A 14,763-nucleotide genomic window follows, 5' to 3' on the forward strand; every position below is an offset into this window, starting at 1 on the left:
AAGAGGGAGGGGCTCACTCATTGTGGACCCCCCCCTTTGCAGACCCTTCAGTGCCCCCTCCCCATAAAAGGGGAGGGGATCTACCATCTGCACCCCCCACCCCCCACTTTGGATGGGTGGGTGGGGGGCAGGCAGGGTGAGGGTCCAGGTTTCCTGGAGGGGGGGCTGTCAGGTGGCAAAGAGGGAGGGGGCTCACTCATCGCCCGGACCCCGCAGACAGATCAACCCCCCCCCTATAAAGGAAGGGTCTTCCAGATATATCTTGCGTGCCCCCCCCAATGGGTGGGAGGGGTTAGGCAAGGTGAGGGGAGCCTGTGGGGGGGAGTCCAGGTGTCCTGGGGAGGGGGCTGTCAGGTTGCAAAGGGGGGGGTGGCTCATTCAATCGTGAACTCCCCCATTTGCAGACCCATCGGCACCCCCTCCCCATAAAAGGGGAGGGGATCTACCCCTTTGCATGGGTGGGTGGGGGGCAGGCAGGGTGAGGGTCCAGGTTTCCTGGGGGGGGGGCTGTCAGGTGGCAAAGTGGGGGCTCACTCATCGTAGAGACCCCGCAGACAGATCAGTGCCCCCCTCCCATAAAGGAAGGGTCTACCAGATGTATATTGCACTCTTCCTCCCCGTATGAGTGGGAGGGGGCAGGCAGGGTGAGGAGGGCCTGTGGGGAGGGTCCAGATTTCCTGGGGAGAGGGCTGTCAGGTTGCAAAAGGGGGGGGCTCACTCATTGTACAAACCCCGTAGACAGATCAGCTCCCCCCTCCATAAAGGAAGGGTCTTCCAGATGTATCTTGCGCCCCCCCCTCCCCAATAGGTGGGAGGGGGCAGGCAGGGTGAGGAGGGCCTGGTGGTGGTGGGGAGTCCAGGTGTCCTGGGGAGGGGCTGTCAGGTTGCAAAGGGGGAAGGGGTTTCACACTGGATCAGCTCCCCCCCTCCATAAAAGGGGGGAGGGGAACCTATCAAATGCATCTGCGCCCCCCCCCTCTTCCCCGCATCACCCTTGCAAGGTCTTCTTCATGCATGCTTGCCTGGAGCCTCCCCCCTTCCAGAATGCATCCTGCTCCCCCCCTTTTTTTTAATCTTATGCAGTTTATCTGGGGTGATGGGGGGGGCTGCCTTGCTTCAAAGGAAACCCCCCCTCCCGCCCCCTTTCTCCTCAGTCAGGCAGGCTGGGGTGGCATCTCTAGTGGGAGAGAACCCGGAAGGAAGAAGGCAATTGACGGTGGGGGGTGGAGGGGGGGGCAGGGAGTGGGGAAGGAGGGAAATGAGGATCAATGCCATAAAGGCGCTTTCTCCCTTCCCCAAAGCAGATGCAGCATCCTTGGGGGGTTTGGGGTGGGGGAGTGGGAAAGGGGTCTTTGGGGGGCAGATCTTTAAAAAGCCACGCGGAAGTCGGAAAAGAATGTTCAACCTACCCAACATCCCATACATTATAAGTTAATTTATTATAATGAATATTGCAATGGTGCAATTGTTATTTCTGCTTTAATTTCATTTTTGCCCGGCTGTTAAAACTTGTCTCCTTGGCATTCGTCTCGTCTGGCGTCTTTGGGCCTCTGGGGAGGGGGTTGCTTTGCAAAGGGGAGGGGCCTGCAATCTAGGAGGGGGGGAAGGGGGTCTCTCTGTGTTCCTCCCCCCTGCCCCAAATTTGGAAAAAAAAAGTCAGCACCACTGACTGGCCAGCTGCAACTTCGCAGCTGGGTGTGAACCACAACCGGAGGCCTTTGGTCCGAAAGGAACTGTTTAGGGTGCTAATTTCTTATTTCGGAATATTTTTCTTTTTAAAACGTCTCGGCAGCCTCTGCCAACCTCCCGAATGTGCCGCCGACTGGTGATGAATTTTTAAAAATGCAAAAATCACTTGGTATTTCAGGAAGGGGAGGGAGAAATCTGCTTGATGGAGGAGTTTCGGCTGTGCAAAAATATTATCCAGCTGTTAAATGTTGGTTATCCGAGGGTGCTCTCCATATATGTGCATGTTGCTGAAATGCAGGCAAAATATGTCTCGCTCTGGCTGACCGGTGGGAGTGGAGGAATACGTCTCACAGCTTCCACACAATGCCTTTGTTTTGGTGAGTCTGCTGGTCCTACATTTCTACATTGCTGGATATTTTGGATATTTATTGTTGGGGGGGGCAGACTTTGCTCTGGAGCAGCCCAAAGATATCGCCAGTTCCTGTTGATCTTTGCAAGTTTGTTTACATTATTTTGGGGTGCTGCTATCCCAAAGTGTCCGTATGCATGAATATGGACTTGCAAAAGGATGCGCCTAAGAATTTTCTCTGCTGGGATTCGCCATCCTGTTTGAGATGTGATTCGGGGGTGAAGAGAGGGGAATGCACTCTGCACATGCTTAAGAGTGGTTTCCGTGGCTTTGCCAAGTTCTGGCCACGAACAGGATCTGTCTTTGTTGATTTTCTCGATATTTGGTTTTATTCTTTCGATCCGTCGCAGTGTTGCTCAGCCCTGTGGCCGTTTGAAGATGGGTGGACTTCAACTCCCAGAATTCCTCAGGCTGGGGGATTCTGGGAGTTGAAGTCCACCTGTCTTCAAGCAGCCATGGTTGAGAAACACACAGCTCTGTAACATAACTGTATGTATTTGGGGAAGCAAAAACTTAGCGTATCCCTGATTGATGCAATCGTTTATGATGCCATATTTGTTTCTTGTTTTTTAGACGCTTGCTTTTCTTAATCATCTTTTTAATAGGAACTTGTTCCTCTTTAAATCAAGGAGAGAAGCAACTTAGAACTAAGGAGAAATTTCCTGACAGTTAGAACAATTAATCAGTGGAACAACTTGCAACCAGAAGTTGGGAATGCTCCAACACTGGAAGTTTTAAAGAAGAGGTTGGATAACCATTTGTCTGAAGTGGTGTAGGGTTTCCTGCCTAAGCAGGGGGTTGGACTAGAAGACCTCCAAGGTCCCTTTGCAATTCTGTTATTCTATTCTATTTCTATCACGAATCCAATTTTCATAGCTGGCTGCCCATAGAGTTGTTGAAGCGAGCAGAGACAGAACAAAACAAAACATTTCTGCCCCTATGAAATATTTTCCTTTTTTTATTTTAGCGTTGGTTTAATGGAAATCTCGGATTTTATTTTATTTTTTTTCTTTTCCTGTTCAACATAGAAACCGGATTATTCCTCTGGAGTGTTTTTTTTAACTAGCGATGTCTTGATTTTTCTCAATGAAGGAGTTAGGAAATCACGTTGAATCAAGGAAAATGATTGCAGAATTCTCTCCCATTATTCAAAATGTCCCAAAGGCGCACTAAGAACAAAGGAGACGGTTTTTAAACCATGAGAGTTATTTTACAGGTGAACGTTCCCTTGATTTAAAATATAATCTTTAGTGTCTAAAATGGCCCGTTGAAAGAACCAGGAAGTTGGCCTATCCTCTTTCACAGCCACACACCTTTGTGCTACTTAAAGTTGACACCGCCTTGACTTTTTATGCAAGTAAACACAAACATCCAGACACCCATTTTTTTAAAAAATCCATCTTTAAGTGAATTAGGAAACTTTCTTCTAAGTTCCGTCCTCACCCTCTTTCTCAAAAGCCTTGCATTCCTTCCGACGAACTTACACACTCAACCAAACTTTAGTTTTTTTCCTAGTTATTCCAGCAAATCCGGTTTGGCGTATACCAAGGCTTGGAGTTGTAAAAAAACAAACAAAACAAAATCCATTTGCAGGGTTTGATCATTGTTAAACTACGTGGAATCACAGACAATTTTAATTTTAATTCTTTGAAGTTGATAGATTGATTTTTTTTCTCCCCCTCCTTTGGCTGTCCCTTTTCGACAAGTAAGCCCAACCTACATTTCATGCGTAGGTTGTTGTCCTTGAGTAAAACGCCCCTTAAAAAAGTTTTTGTTTACATTACTCCGAAGTTGGCAGTCGCGTCTCATGTTTGTTTTCCGGTATGAATGCGTGATAATAATAATTATTATTATTACAATGTTGGCCTCATCATACCCAGGCTGAAATTTTATGACTGTAAAAATGCAGATTGCTCCTGTAATAGGTTTGTCTTGCAGCACAATCCTAAAACACGTTTATTTAGCTAGAAGGGTTCCCCCAATCTCTGTAGGGTACCTTTGCAAGATGTAGGTAAGTAGGATGTCCGTCTTAACAAAATATTCCAGTGATAGTCTACGTTGCTCAAGCTATCTTGTTGGTCTCTTTATCCAATTATTGGGCAAGGTAAACCTTTATGGGGGTCTTTAACTGACGTGTGAATTATTGGGGTGATCATTGCCTGGCTTGGCCGCGGAAATTTTGGACTCCGTTGTAGTCGTAGGTCGAGGACTACTGTAAATCGTTTCAGCAAGGAAAGGGTTCTCTCTCCACCTCCCTCAGTCCTGAGATTATCTCGTGTATAAACACCGCTTCACTGCAAAAGGCAGGAAAGTTTTATAACTTGGTTAAAAAGAGAAAGCTATGAAGTCTCTCTGGAACCCTTTGAAGCCACAGAGAATGCGGATCTTCGATCAATTTTGTGTCTTTCCAAAGATTGGGCATTTGGTGCTCTTAGCCTTCAATCAGAAGGGACCTTGGAGATCTTCTACTCCAGCTCCCTGGACCCTACACCATTTCAGACAATTCTTAAAAATCTCCAGTGATGGAGCACCCACAACTTCTGGTGGCCAGCTGTTCCACTGGTTAATTGTCCTCACATGTCAGGAAGTTTCTCCTTAATTCCAGGTTGCTTCTCTCCTTGGTTAGTTTCCATCCATTGCTTCTTGTCCTGCCTTCTGGTGCTTTGGAAAATAAGTTGACTCTCTCCTCTTTGTGGCAGCCATTCAAATAGTTGGAAAATTGCTATCATATCATCAATGAGGAGCTGACTCATCTCAGAGGCTGTATCTGTTCCACAAACCTTTCGAGGGCTTATTCAACATAGAATCATAGGGTCGGAAGGGACCTGAGAGGTCTTCTAGTCTAACCCTCTGCTCAAGCAGGAGACCCTATAGGAGAGGTCTCCAAACTTGGCAACTTTTAAGACTTGTGGACTTCAACTCCCAGAATTCCCCTGCTGATTGAGGAATTCTGGGAGTTGAAGTCCACAAGTCTTAAAGTGGCCAAGGTTGGAGACCCCTGCCCTATACCATTTCAGACAATTTCAGCTCTCCAGTCACTATAAGATCCAAAGCAAAGATCAGCCCAAAAGGATCTTGGCAAGATCCAGATGAAACGGAGGGCAAGATTCTTTGGAACCTAGACCAACTGCTGGAAATCTACACTGGGTCATACAAAAAAAAAAAAGGATCATTTTCAAATCACCAGCGAGGAGAAACCTGGTTGGGCTCCCCCCAGGTATATTACAAAAAGTGGTTCTGGGGTTAATGATTAACTTTATATATTGCCTGCCTGATGCGAGATAGCTGGCGTTATCTCTATCTAGGAAGGATTGTTGAGTCCTTCTTAGCCCTGCCTGGGATATTTTCCTTTCCTGGATAAGGTGTGACGCAACTTTTCCCCCTTCGACAACACACTTCATGGCAGCCTTCGGAGCCAGCCAGGACTCAAAGCCCATCGGCAGCACACGAAATGGCCCAGATTAGTTCTAGGACCAGATGTGGTTTCTTCTCCAGAACAGAGGTCTCCAACCTTGGCCACTTTTAAGACTTGTGGACTTCAACTCCCAGAATTCCTCAACCAGCAAAGCTTGGTTTGCTGAACTGAGGAATTCTGGGAGTTGAAGTCCACAAGTCTTAAAAGTGGCCAAGGTTGGAGATCTCTGCTCCAGAAGACCAAACCACTGAAAGAAGAAAAGAAGCATAAGGAACAAAAAAAAAAAATAAGATGAATTTGGAAGAATATGGAAACTTGGCATGATGGATGTTGAAATGGTGGCCAGGATCCCCTCTGGGAGATGGGTCTGTTCCCAAACTGTAGATGTCCTCCAGAATGGGAGAAGGTCCATGGATGAAGAGAAATTCCATAATTGACAGGAGACCCATCATTTTTCCTAGCTAACCATCACCAAGAAAGCACATCCTGTAGATGTGCTCCAGCGTTGGAGAAGGTCCATGGATGAAGAGAAGTTCCATAATTGACAGGAGACCCATCATTTTTCTTAGCTAACCATCACCAAGAAAGCACATTCCGATAAATCTCCACTTCTATTCCTGTGTGGGTTGAAGTAATTCTGGCTTTTATTCTCCGACATAATGGGGGCTCCCTACGTGGACTTCCTCCCTCCATACTTCTCTACGGTGCCTGCCAAACATGCCTGTTTGTTCACTTCCCATCTGGGCATCTTTTGAAATGGAAACGGAGATAAGCTTTGTTCACCGGACATCATTGTCTGTAATTGTAGGTTGAGTCATCTTTTTTTAATTGCTCAAATGTGCACAAAACAGCAAGAGAGGATGTGAAACCTTCTTGGCTGCTCCCCTCTGGATCGGTGTGGGAAGACCGACAGCACACCCAGGAATGGCATCCTTAAATTTCAGCTCTCTGCCCATGATGGGTTCCTCAGAAAGGGCTGCCAGCCGTCGGCAGAGACATCTTCAATTGGATTGCAACCTTCCTGAGATGTTTCAAGGGCGATTTGCCTCATCCGAGGTCAAATTACAACCCACGGCAAGATGACACCAAGATGAGCCCTTGGGTTCATGTTCCTTCTTCTGCGGCTAAAGAATCAGGTGTCAAAGAGGAAATGAGATCACCGTGACGGAAACGAGGTTTTCACAACAAGGAAGCTTCTCCGATGTAGAAACTAGAAAGGCAAGCTCGGCTTCTAAGGACGATTCTGAAGGTCTCTTCGGCTACGGTGACTTCATCGCAGCATTTCCAAACAAGTCCTGAGTCACTTCCTCTTTTCTCCTTCCTGGGTTTGGACACTTGGGAAGACGGTGGGCGTTTAGGAAGCTGGCATGAAAAGCCTGTTCGGTAGAAGGTGCTCAGATTTGGAAACGGGATGCCCCAAGTGTGATACTAACTAAAGTCCAGGGGTCGGCAACCTTAAGCACTCAAAGAGCCATTTGGACCCGTTTCCCACAGAAAAGAAAACACCGGGAGCCACAAAACCCTTTTGACATCTAAAATGAAGATAACACTGGATATAACATTTTTTACCTTCATGCTCCGTATAAAAAAAAACTATAGCGTGTTGCATTTATGAAATCAATGACCTGCTACAGAGAAAACACATTTTTATTTCTGCATGCAACAAAAACATTTTGAATTCCGAAAAAAAAAAAAAAATAGATGAGTCGAAAAGCTTAATAAATCACATGCCAGCACAGGTGTCGCACATTGGCGGTGGTGATGCATATTTTGAGCGACAGGGAGCCGCAGCAGAGGGATGAAAGAGCCACAGGTGGCTCCAGAGCTGCGAGTTGCACTAAGGACCCCACAGTTCTCCTCCATTCCCAAACCCCACACTCTTCTAGCACTGGTGATGCTGCCTAGTTGGGTACCAAAACATCTGCACGAATACCACCAAGCACAGAGAGCGCCAAGGTTGCTCTGCAGTTCAACCCTGAGCGATGTATAATCTCTTGGATTTGGCCAGTTTGAGAAGTAGGTGAGCTGCGGTCCCGTTTCATGGACTTTAGGGGTGACCTTTGGACAAATCCTTCTCCGAAGAGATTATTGATTGGTCTAGTCAAGTGCAAAGAATTTGTGTGTCTCTAGAGAATCTGTTCTATGACGATGGCGAGATGATCTTTCCAGGTGCTTCAAAAATATCCCTCTCTCCATCTTTTCCCACTGTTCGGGGCTGAGGGAGGTGGAAGGTTGACAGATCTGGAAGACACCAGGAGAGCTTCTCCCCGTGAAGGAACTTTCCAAGGCTTCATCCACAGGGAACATTGTGCTAAGCTGCTGGCACGCTTCCCTTGCTAAGCCTCGGAGCGAATTCATATTGACCTATTCTCTGGTATCTCGGGCAACTGATTAAACACAGATACTGAGAGATCAAACACGACACAGTCCACATGCCACATAACCTTTATCTGTGGCTTTTCCCGTGAATCATCCTACAAGATACTTGAGCTGGTGTCACTGAATTAACCTGGTTTTAGATATAGATAGATAGATAGATAGATAGATAGATAGATAGATAGAGAGAGAGAGAGATAGAGATAGTTAGAGATAAAGATAGATAGAGATATAGATAGATAGATAGATAAATAGAGATAGATAGAGATAAAGATAGATAGATAGAGAGAGAGAGAGAGAGAGAGAGAGAGAGGATAGATAGAATTCTTTATTAGCCAAGTGTGATTGAACACACAAGGAATTTGTCTTTGGTGCATAGGCTCTCAGTGTACATAAAAAGACAAGATACATTCGTCAACAATCATAAGGTACAACACTTAATGATAGTCATAGGGTACAAATAAGCAATCAGGAAATAATATCAATATAAATCGTAAGGATACCAGCAACAAAGTTACGGTCATACAGTCATAAGTGGGAGGAGATGAATGACAGGAACGATGAGATGATTAATAGTAGTGCAGACTTAGTGAATAGTTTGACAGTGTTGAGGGAATTATTTGTTTAGCAGAGTGATGGCTTTGGGGAAAAAACTGTCCTCGTGTCTATTGTTCTGGTGTGCAGTGCTCTATAGCCTCGTTTTGAGGGTAGGAGTTGAAACGGTTTATGTCCAGGATGCGAGGGGTCTGTAAATATTTTCACAGCCCTCTTTTTGACTCGAGCAGTAGACAGGACCTCCATGGAAGGCAGGTTGGTAGCCATGTTTTTCTCTGCCGTTCTAATGATCCTCTGAAGTCTGTGTCTGTTGTAATACACACCCAGTATGCTGAAATAGAAACTAGCCGTGGCTTAAGTCTACACACATTGACTCACAATAATAATAATAATAATAGTAGGTGCCTTGGGTGCAACCCCAAATCATCTGGAATGTCACTTGAACATCATTCTAATTCCTATTTTGAGGCCTGGCAAAGTAACAGAATCACAGAGCTGGAAGAGACCTTGAAGGTCTTCTAGTCCAACCCCCTGCTCAGGCAAGAGACCGTATACCCATGATGGCGAACCTATGGCACATGTGCCACATGGAGTCATATCGGTGGGCACGCGAGCTCACCTCTGGCACACGTGTGCACTGGCCAGCCGATTTTCGGGCCTTCTGGGCCCACCGGAAGTAGGGAAACAGGTTGTTTCCGGCCTCCGGGGGGTAGTGGGGAAGGCCATTTTCGCCCTCCCCAGGCTCCTAGAAAAGCTCTGGAGCCTGGGGAGAGCAAAAAAACAGGCCTTCCGGTCCCACCGGAAGTCGGCAAATGGGCCGTTTCCGGCCTCCGGGGTGGTGATGGAGAAGGCTGTTTTTGCCCTCCCCAGGCTTCTAGAAAGACTCTGGGATCCTGGGGAGGGAAAAAAACGGGCCTACCGGGCCCACTGTACCATCATGGGCCATTGCGTGAAGCCGGGGGGGGGGGGAGTGCAGGGGGGGTCACACAGGGAGGGCATGGCACATAGAATTATGGGTGTGGCCACACCCCCGTGCGACCCCCGATTTTGGCACGCGGTGGCAAAAAGGTTAGCCATCACTGCCCTATACCATTTCAGAATAACAAAATCAGAGAGCTGGAAGGGACCCTGGAGGTCTTCTAGTCCAGCCCCTTGCTCAAGGAGGAGACCTGATACCATTTTCAGAGAGCTTCACTTAAGGAAGCCGGGTGAGAAAAGCTTTCTCCAACTCCCCAGCTCTTCTGTTCTCCCGTGTTTTGCACAGTGGACGGCTTCCATGTGCGAACGATGGAATGCCAAGAATGTGGATGGATGCTTGCGAGGGTGTGTCGCCCGCCCACTTGCTAACCTCACACTTGTGGTTGGGCAGAGTTGCGCGCGCGTTTCACCTGGCCTGCTTTACACGTCAGGACAGCTGCCTTCGAAAATTACACAACTAGCTGGAACAACTGGCTTTGCATCGGTCCGCACATGAGAATCACGAGGCCTCCCTCATTTTTTCTGGATTCGCCCACTCGGTTGGCATTCCTAGAAACTCCCGAAGAAGAAGAAAAGAAACTCCGATTTCCCAAAGCAGACAAACCCACAAAGCGCGTGGGGTGAAATATGACCTCCTCTTGAGAACGAGGGTCAAAATGGGTCCCTTTCTCCCCTTCAGGCTTCCGATGAGCTGGCAGCCTTGCTAGGAAAACCTTTTCTCCTCTGACCTCAGCAAAACAAAATCCTAATTAAGAATTTAGCATCCCAGGCCAAGTTGCTAAATTTATCGCGGTGAGCAGGAAGTAGTGATGCTCAGTCAAGAATTCTCCTCCTCCTCCTCCTCCTCCTTTTCAAAGTCCTTTTTAAGCGATAGCTTCGTGAGATGCTACCAGCCAAGGTTTTTCTCCTTAATGGGAGAATCGGATCTCTTCCGGCAAATATCTTTTGCTGTTGTTTTTTTTTTTTTCAAGGTCTGGGTTGATCCTGACCTGGATCCACGATTTCTCTTGAGTGCAAGTCACGAGTGCAAGGAAATCGATTTTTTTCCACTGTCATTGTACGTTCAGACAATTGCTCCACGAACAGTTATAGGTTGAGAACTGCTTGTAGATAAATTTTTCTCAATTCAATTCGACCTATCCAATCCAATCCATTTATTATTGTCAGATTGTTTATTGTCAGAGCCAGCGGTGGATTACTCCGGGTTCGATCCGGTTCTTGCGAACCGGTAGTAATGGTGGTGGGAGGCTCCGCCCACCCTCCCCGACGTCATCACTGACGATCTGCACATGCGCAGAACAGAGGTGGGTTTCAGCAGGTTCTGACCAGTTCTGGAGAACCGGTAGCGGAAATTTTGAGTAGTTCGGAGAACCGGTAGTAAAAATTCAGACTGGCCCCGCCCCCCATCTATTCTCTGCCTCCCGAGTCCCAGCTGATCGGGAGGAAATGGGGATTTTGCAGTATCCTTCCTCTGGATTGGGGAGGGAATGGAGACTTTACAGTATCCTTCCCCTGCCACGCCCACCATGCCACACCCACAGGACCGGTAGTAAAAAAAATTGAAACCCACCACTGGCGCAAAAGCATGCATGCTCCCATTGCGAACCGGTAGTAAAGGTAAGTTGAACTCACCTCTGGTCAGAGTACATGTATACAGTGAGATTGGCTGAACCTCTCTTCATGCACCCCCCACAACTCAATACCCAATACCCCCAACCTTTCATTCTCCATTAAAGACATGCTGAACCTGGGGGAGTTCAGGTTGGGGTCCTGATAGCAATTGGTCCCCACCTATCCCTATTGTCTTGCAAAGAAAAAAGATGTCCAGGCTAATAGGAACCCAACATTTTCCAGGTTTTTTTTTTTTTGAGCCTGCAAAAAAAAGCAATTTGTGAGTTTTCTCCGGAGTGAAACTGGAGAAGTGATTTCCCTCCTTCCGCACTTCTGCGTGTGCAAAAATGTTTGTTTATTGCTTTTGGTGCTTCCTTTCGAGAGGTACAATACAATGGTCTCCCCGTTCGGGCATACAAAGAGGCAGGAAGGGAGGGGAGAGGGAAAAAATCCGTGGGGGGGGGAGGCAGGGAGGTGTCGGTCCCGTTCTTGGTGGACCAAAAACCGAGCAGGCCTTCCAAGAAAATGGCTTGCTGCAAATTCCAGGTGGCTTGTTTTGGGCCAAGATTTCTAGTGGGGAAAATTGCGGGAGCTTGCAACCTAGAACTAAGGAGAAATTTCATTCCAGGGGAAGGATATTGCAAAATCCCCATTCCCTTCCCACTCCTGGGGGAAGGATATTGCAAAATGCCCATTCCATCCCCACTCCAGGGGAAGGATACTACAAAATCCCCATTCCCACCCTACTCGGGGGCCAGCCAGAGGTGGTAATTTGCCGGTTCTCCGAACTGCTCAAAATTTCCGCTACCGGTTCTCCAGAACCTGCTGGATTTCACCCCTTCTCAGGCATCACATGTTGCATCGTGCCTTTGGGGTAACCGCCGAAATCTAGGAAGGTGTGCCGGATGCGAAAAACTTTGCAGGTTCCAAAAGACATTCAAAAGCGGCTTTCCCCCCCCCCCCTCCCACTTTAACTTCCTCGGTTCAGCTGGAAGCCGAGCACTTGTGGAATCTCAATGAACGGAGCCACAAAGGGGCTCTGTGCGAAAAGAGGTCAGGGCTCCCTGTGAACGGCCTTCCCAGTCCGTAGAAGCAGCTAACCGTCCTAACCAAGTTTCAGTGCAGCTGGATTAAAGTCTGCAGGTTGCACTGATTGAATGTGGGAACGCACGCGGGACTCTGCGGGAATCCAATCCCCTCCTTTTGGAAATTATAGTCCAGGTCGTTTTCTACTACGACCATTGAGCCCAAAATTCCTGTCACTAAGTGAATCATTACGATGGCCATTCAGCCCCAAATTCCTGTCTCCCCACTCCTGGGGGAAGGATACTGCCAAATCCCCATTTCCTCCCCACTCCTGGGGGAAGGATACTGCCAAATCCCCATTTCCTCCCCACTCCTGGGGGAAGGATACTGCAAAATCCCCATTTCCTCCCCACTGCTGGGGGAAGGATACTGCAAAATCCCCATTCCCTCCCCACTCCTGGGGAAAGGATACTGCAAAATCCCCATTCCCTCCCCACTCCTGGGGGAAGGATATTGCAAAATCTCCATTCCCACCCCACTCCTGGGGCCAGCCAGAGGTGGTATTTGCCGGTTCTCCGAACTGCTCAAAATTTCCGCTACCGGTTCTCCAGAACCTTCTGGATTTCACCCCTGGATCACAGGCCAGTGCAACCACCATCATAAATAAGAGTCAGTTGCCAAGCCTCTGGATTTTGATCCTGTGACCAGGGGGAGGCAGCAACGATTACGTGAAAAACGAGTCATCGTAAGTCACTTTTTTCGGTGCCGTCATAACTTCGAACGATCGCTCAACGAACTATCGTAAGTTGAGGACTGCCTATTTACTTAACGACCAGCATAACATTCAAAAGTTATGGCGGATCAAAGGAAGAGGAAGGCGTGTGGGATTATGTTTTGAGTTAGTCGTGAAAATAATGACGGCGGGAATACAACTAAATAAATAAAAGGGAAATTTTTAAAAAAACTGCTGGAAGGAATCCCGGGCTTGGTTTCACCTCGGTGGTCTCTGTTTTCTCCCCCCACAGGCGATCAGTATCAGCAAAGCCATCAACACCTTGGAAGTCCCCGTGAAGGAGAAGCATGCTCGGAGTATCCTTCCACCCCATGTTTCTTCGTTCAACTGATGTTGGCAAGGAGCCTCTGGGGCCAGCTTGCAAAATAGTTATAAAAACAAGCGAGCAAACACGGAGAAGAAAAGGTTTTTGCCTCCGGGAGTCTACAAGTTCAACTTAGGCTAGGAAATGTAAACAGGGTCAGAAGGTAAATAGAACAAAGTCAGTTTTTATCCAGCAATGTAACTCAGACCAAACTGGCTTTTCTCTCTCTCTCTCTTTCTTTCTCTCTCTCTCTCTCTATCCATCCATCCATCCATCACTTTTCTCTCTCTCTGGCCATTGGGGTATTTTAAATTTTTGGGGTTTTAAACTGGCCAAATCTATTTAATTATTTTAATTTTTAATCATTGTTGTGTCTTGTGTTTTTAAATTGGCTGTACACCGCCCTGAGTCCTTCGGGAGAAGAGCGGTATAGAAATAAAATTATTATTATTATTATTATTATTATTATTATTATTATTATTATTATTATTATTATTATTATCTCTGTCTGTCTTCTCATCATTTTCCTATCTATCCATCCATCCATCTTTCTCTGTCCATCTCTCTCTCCATCAGCTTATATATATATCTACCCTCCTACCTACTCATCCATCCATCGATCTCTCTTTCTCTGCCCATCTCTCACTCTCTATCTATCAGCATATATATCTGCTTACCTTCCTATCCATCCATCCAATCATCCCTCCATCTGTCCATCTATCCATTCTCTTTCTCTGCCCATCTCTCTCTCTCCCTCCATCTATCAGCATGTATATGTCTACTTACCTTCCTATCCATCCATCCATCTTTCTCTGTCCATCTCTCTCTCCATCAGCTTATATATATATATCTACCCTCCTACCTACTTATCCATCCATCGATCTCTCTTTCTCTGCCCATCTCTCACTCTCTATCTATCAGCATATATATCTACTTACCTTCCCATCCATCCATCCATCCATCTTTCTCCATCCATCCGATTCGCCCGAACAGGCTGAATCCCAACCCTGATTTCATCTCTCTGTCTCATTTACCTAGCATTGTCCAGGGTCACCTTTCTTTCTCTCCCTTCCTACTACATCATTCACCTCCCCTTATAATCGGACTGCTTTTGAGTTTCCTTCATCCTTTCTGGTGGCAGGCATGGAGAAACAGAGAGTACGGGTGTAAGGTAAACTATATAGCACGTCCTGAAGAAAACCAGTTAAATTGAAGTTTCATCTGCCAGCACAGTTTCCTGATAAGGTAGCATTTCCTCGCCTATTTAACCCAAATTGTTTCTCGGGTTCTTTCCGATTGTTGATCTTAGCAAAATGTGGACCGTGTGTCCCAAAAATTGAATATGAACCTTAACTTGTGCGAAGGAATTATTCTAGGGACCCATCACGAGAAAGGCGCATTTACTTTCTGGTCGTATGCCATCGGTCTCCCGCTGCCCAGCAGTGCCATCCTGAGCTGGAAGTTCTGCCATGTCCTTCACAAAGTTCTCCGAGATGGCCACCCAAACGTAAGTTCCTTGATCTTCCCCCCTTTTAACTGTGAGTCACAGAATCACATTGCCTTTCATCCCAAAACTCCATATTTTGCATTTTTGAGAAGTCCAACTC

At 47.0% G+C, this 14,763-nt stretch overlaps 1 protein-coding gene across 2 annotated transcripts in view; it reads left to right on the forward strand.

Moving 5' to 3' along the window:
• The window catches only part of HIP1R (huntingtin interacting protein 1 related), a 43,079-nt gene that overhangs the window by 307 nt on the left and 28,009 nt on the right, over positions 1-14,763 (forward strand). The window contains exons 1-3 of one of the 2 annotated variants that reach the window (XM_087880375.1): positions 1,668-2,066; positions 13,085-13,148; positions 14,521-14,663. Coding sequence is in view for 1 of the 2 variants with exons in the window: in XM_060691893.2 (XP_060547876.2) it covers positions 13,085-13,148; positions 14,521-14,663 (207 nt within the window). In the remaining variant the exon portion in view is untranslated. Of the gene's footprint in view, positions 1-1,667; positions 2,067-13,084; positions 13,149-14,520; positions 14,664-14,763 lie in introns of those variants that run through there. The other variant, XM_060691893.2, reaches the window with a different exon arrangement.

This window comes from Pantherophis guttatus, chromosome 17, assembly GCF_059756535.1.
Source record: "Pantherophis guttatus breed Tessera chromosome 17, ASM5975653v1, whole genome shotgun sequence".
Classification (NCBI taxonomy): domain Eukaryota; kingdom Metazoa; phylum Chordata; class Lepidosauria; order Squamata; family Colubridae; genus Pantherophis; species Pantherophis guttatus.